Source organism: Ctenopharyngodon idella, chromosome 9, assembly GCF_019924925.1.
Source record: "Ctenopharyngodon idella isolate HZGC_01 chromosome 9, HZGC01, whole genome shotgun sequence".
Classification (NCBI taxonomy): Eukaryota; Metazoa; Chordata; class Actinopteri; order Cypriniformes; family Xenocyprididae; genus Ctenopharyngodon; species Ctenopharyngodon idella.
In genome coordinates this window covers 24,560,490-24,564,658 of record NC_067228.1, presented here as the reverse complement: position 1 = coordinate 24,564,658, position 4,169 = coordinate 24,560,490, and the positions used below count along the sequence as shown (strand labels likewise).

General features: G+C 34.3%; 1 protein-coding gene across 1 annotated transcript; it reads right to left on the bottom strand.

Moving 5' to 3' along the window:
* Positions 1-135: 135 nt before the first annotated feature.
* mitd1 (MIT, microtubule interacting and transport, domain containing 1) lies at positions 136-3,708 on the bottom strand. Its single transcript, XM_051905672.1, has 7 exons — positions 3,145-3,708; positions 2,959-3,060; positions 1,314-1,450; positions 1,122-1,208; positions 935-1,047; positions 774-834; positions 136-619 (listed from the first exon to the last, which is right to left on the bottom strand). The coding sequence occupies exons 1-7, from the start codon at positions 3,287-3,289 to the stop codon at positions 521-523; spliced, it is 744 nt and encodes a 247-aa protein (XP_051761632.1). The 5' UTR covers positions 3,290-3,708; the 3' UTR covers positions 136-520.
* Positions 3,709-4,169: the final 461 nt, after the last annotated feature.

The following is a 4,169-nucleotide window of genomic DNA, read 5'->3' as shown; positions in this document are numbered from 1 at the left end:
ACAAGGTGTAATATAAGGCAAATCATTCCCTTTTATAGGATGACTGAAGGTTCACTCAGTGAACACAGGGTGGCGCTGCTGTTGTACAGAATATATATTTAATCGAAATCAGCATAGTCAGTAAAAACAATAGCCTTTTACAAAACATTTTTTATTAAGGGCACATATTGGCTTGACGAACATATTTTACACACTACTAACTTATTTACAACGGATTACAACGGTTTTTTACCATAATTAAAGAGGCAGACCAGATAATAAACACCAATATCAGTGTGTAGAATGTATAAAAACAGCAGAATAGAAGCAATGAAGCAAGAGTAGTAGGTCTCAGGAGCCTCTGCATATTCCCCTGCAATTCATATCAGCACATTATAAAAAAAGACAATAAAATTTGTTCTTTTGCATAATTAAAAAGCTCCAAAAGGCACATTTCCAGTCGTCCAGGTAGGTATGTGAGGACTGCATATGAAATTAAGTCCCATAAATATGCCATACAGAAGCTTTTGAGGCAAGCTTTTTAATCAGTCTTCTTAGAGTGTTTAGTATGAAAAATGTCCACAGTGGTCTCATGACACTCTCTCAAATCATAATCACAGTATCCTAGAGAGAAGCGACCCTTAAAAAAAAAAAAAAAAAAAAGAGAGAACATTTTTATATATCTATTATGCAAACACTCACAAATAGTAGGTTCTTCTTTGAACACTTCACAGGTATAAATGCTTACTGAAGATGATTATGCAAGCCTGATAACTGTTTAATTTAGGTGGTACCTTTGGTTTTTTGAAATAATCGAGTCCCCTGCCGATCTTAATTATCCAACCATTATTAAACCTGAGGAAACAAAATGAATGCATAGAATATACAGACAATGTTATGACATTATGCCCCAGTGTGTTTGCTGTAATATACAGTCACTGAGAGAATGATGTACCTGATCTCCCTGTCATGAATAGTAGAGGAGTACTGAATGTCCAGACAGATATTTTGACTCTGTAGTGACTGTTTTATTTCTGCCAGGGCATTGGTTTGTTGAGCGGAGCTGTCCTAAAAAAACCCCACATGATTAAGCTAATGTATGTCAAATTATACCACTGATGAACAATATGATAAAACTTTACCTCATCCTGTGAGGTCAGAAGGTGAATCGTCTTTACTTTACATGGACATTTCAGCAGCATTTCACAGAAACGAAGAAAATTATACAACTGCAAAGCAAAACATTTGTAATGTGTTTCACTCTGTGATACAGTTCTTATGTATCTCAGCATTTAATTGACTCCTAAATCTAGGAGCGTCACTGTAGTTTCTACCTGATGGACATGCCGTACATAGGGGTCCTCCACCCAGACTTCAGTCAGTCCGTCTCTGATGTATGGTTTAAAGAGGGATTCGTAGCTGAAACCAGTGGAGCTGTCAGCTATCCTTATCTGCTCATGGTATTTACCCTCTGACAGATGAGATAACAATGAGAAAAATGAACAGTCAATGTGAATAGTAAAGGTTGTTTAAACCAGGGGGTTTCAATCATTTAGATTCCACACACCCCCAAATATGATCATCCCCGCTCTAAAATTTAAAAGGCAGCTATATATTTTCGACACCCAATTTATACTGTGAAAAAGTAGTATTATAAATATGTGTAAAGTATTAGTTGAAAAATATAGTTTATATTTTGTTACATTATTACATTTTTTTCTACTCATAGTACTGTACTGTTAGATGCATTATTTATTTAAATTAAAATGGTATTATTTTTTTAATAAAATTTTTTAGTGCTGTCAAATGATTAATCATGATTAATTGCAGCCAAAATAAAAGTTTGTGTTCACATATGTGTGTATTTTTATTATATATATATATATATACACACACACATACACACACACACACACACACACACACACGCATGAATATATTTAACAAAAAATATATTTATATATAAAATATTTATATTTAAATATAACATAAATTATATATAAATATATATACACACGTAAATATTTCTTAAATATATATTATTTTGGATGCAATTAATCGCGATTAATTGCTTGACAGCACTAAATTTTTTTATTTATTACTTTAACCAAATGTATTTATTTATTTATTTTTTACACAGTTTTTCTATAAACTTTTTTTCAGTAGTTTCGAAGCCGTCATCTGATCTGATTATACAGGAATTCCAGCATGTGTCACATTTTTTAACGGCCACCTTCCGCCTTCCAGGATATTTATTAATATATATTTGACTGTGTTCATTAGAAAGAAGAAAGTCACATACACCTAGGATGGCTTGAGGGTGAGTAAAGCTTGGGCTAATTTTCATTTGAAAGTGAACTAATCCTTTAACAACTGTGACAATGAGCGCTTATCAGGATCAACTAAATGCTGGATTTTCAAAAGTATGTTAAGTATATGAATTTCACAACATAAACTCTTTAAAATATGTCCAAGATTTTTACACGCTGGTCTGTTATTGTAGGGACGTAGACGTTACATTTTCATGCCCCTAAACATGATGCTGAACAAAACAAATTGTGATTGGTTACATTACATGTCAGTCAGACAGCCTCTGAGCAGTTCTTGGCCAATGAAAGCTGCGATGGAGACCAGACCTTCTGCCGTCAATCTGAAAGTCTGGCTACGCGAGACTATCCTAGCCAGTGTTGGGAGTAACGCATTACAAGTAACGTGAGTTAAGTAATCAGATTACTTTTTCAATTAACTAGTACAGTAATGCATTATTTTTACATTTACAACAAATATCTGAGTTACTTTATCGAATAAGTAAAACAAGTTACTTTGTTTTCCAATTTATTGACTGACAGCTGTCCTGTCCCTATGCAATATTGTAACACATTACTTTTAAACGTAAAATTTCCCAACACTGACCCTAGCACTCCATTGCGGCCCCCTGAGCCTGCAGTTTAAAATCCCTGGTTCAAACCACTTCTTTACCTTCTTTCAATTTGTTCACATGGACTTTGATCTGTTCTGCTCGGTCCATGTAGCCCTTGATCTTCTCTCTGTAGTGGACCTTCTTTGAATCATCTTTAACAGCTAAAAAAACAGTGATTATATTTAGACTTCCATTTAAATCCATCAGCAAAAAGCACATTTACCATTCCTAAACTTTTGGCATACCTTTCAGTACATCCAACAGGAGCTGGATCCCTTCCTGGTAGCACACCAGAGATTCCTGAAAGCGTGAGCTGTGATCAAGCTCCACAGCTCTCTTCAAGACAGAGATAGCAGAGCTCTCCATGCCTGGGAGGAAATCCTGAGCCATATCTAGTTTCTGTGATGGCTGGAGCAACAGAAGAAGCAGCAGTGCAGAAGAATACAGTCCGCCTGACAGTGATTCTTACATGTGCATTATGTTAGTGTGTGTCATAGCACATAGGTCTGTGCTTGTTTCTGCCTTTCAAAAACGTAATTGTCACACCATTGTCAACACTATCCAAGAAAATAAAACCTTGAAAACATTCAAATTTTGTGGGCTTTCGTTGTCCAATGTTACACTAAATCAATGGAAGCACATTTACTTATTTAAAATGAATTAAAATAATTACGTGTCAATTGTCTTCGAACACGAATACAACTTTCTGAGCGAAATAATCAGTTTTTAATCAGACGACACTGTACGCTTCCTGTAGGAACAAAAGTGTGGATAGATCCGTGTCTATTATTCTGAAGGACCAACTTCCGGTTCCGTTGACCGCTGTTCACTAATAAAAGTCCATTATTATTAAAAGTCAATAACGTGGTTTAGCCAATTACGTTATAAATTATAACAGTGCATCGTTCAATAATTTATTGCCCAGAAATATAATGAAACTATAATATTAAATGCACAGATTTGTTAATTTGTCAGAAAATGTACTTGATATATTTAAATAGGCTAATGCTTATATCATGCTAATCGTTATTATATCAGTCTATTTAAGCACATCATATGCTTTTTACATGAATGCATAGGTAACACTAATGTAGCAAAAATGCACTAATAAAATATAATAATAATATACGAACAAATAAACAAACAAATAAATGAAAAGTGGTTAGCTCAAGTTCCTTTGTGTTGTGTTAGTAGTGAATTTGCTTACTTTTGTTCTCATTTCTCAGACTGGTCTTTTTGTGTTCGGAAGTTCTCCAGAAGTTCCCATTTT

Bases quoted from the DNA above. Each gene is read 5' to 3' on its own strand.
- mitd1 (XM_051905672.1), bottom strand. From the start codon at position 3,289: ATGGCTCAGGATTTCCTCCCAGGCATGGAGAGCTCTGCTATCTCTGTC. The intron at 835-934 runs GTACATCATTCT...TTGTTTCCTCAG, and splicing joins ATTCATGACAGGGAGATCAG to GTTTAATAATGGTTGGATAA. The intron at 620-773 runs GTACCACCTAAA...TTTTTTTTTAAG, and splicing joins ATTATTTCAAAAAACCAAAG to GGTCGCTTCTCTCTAGGATA.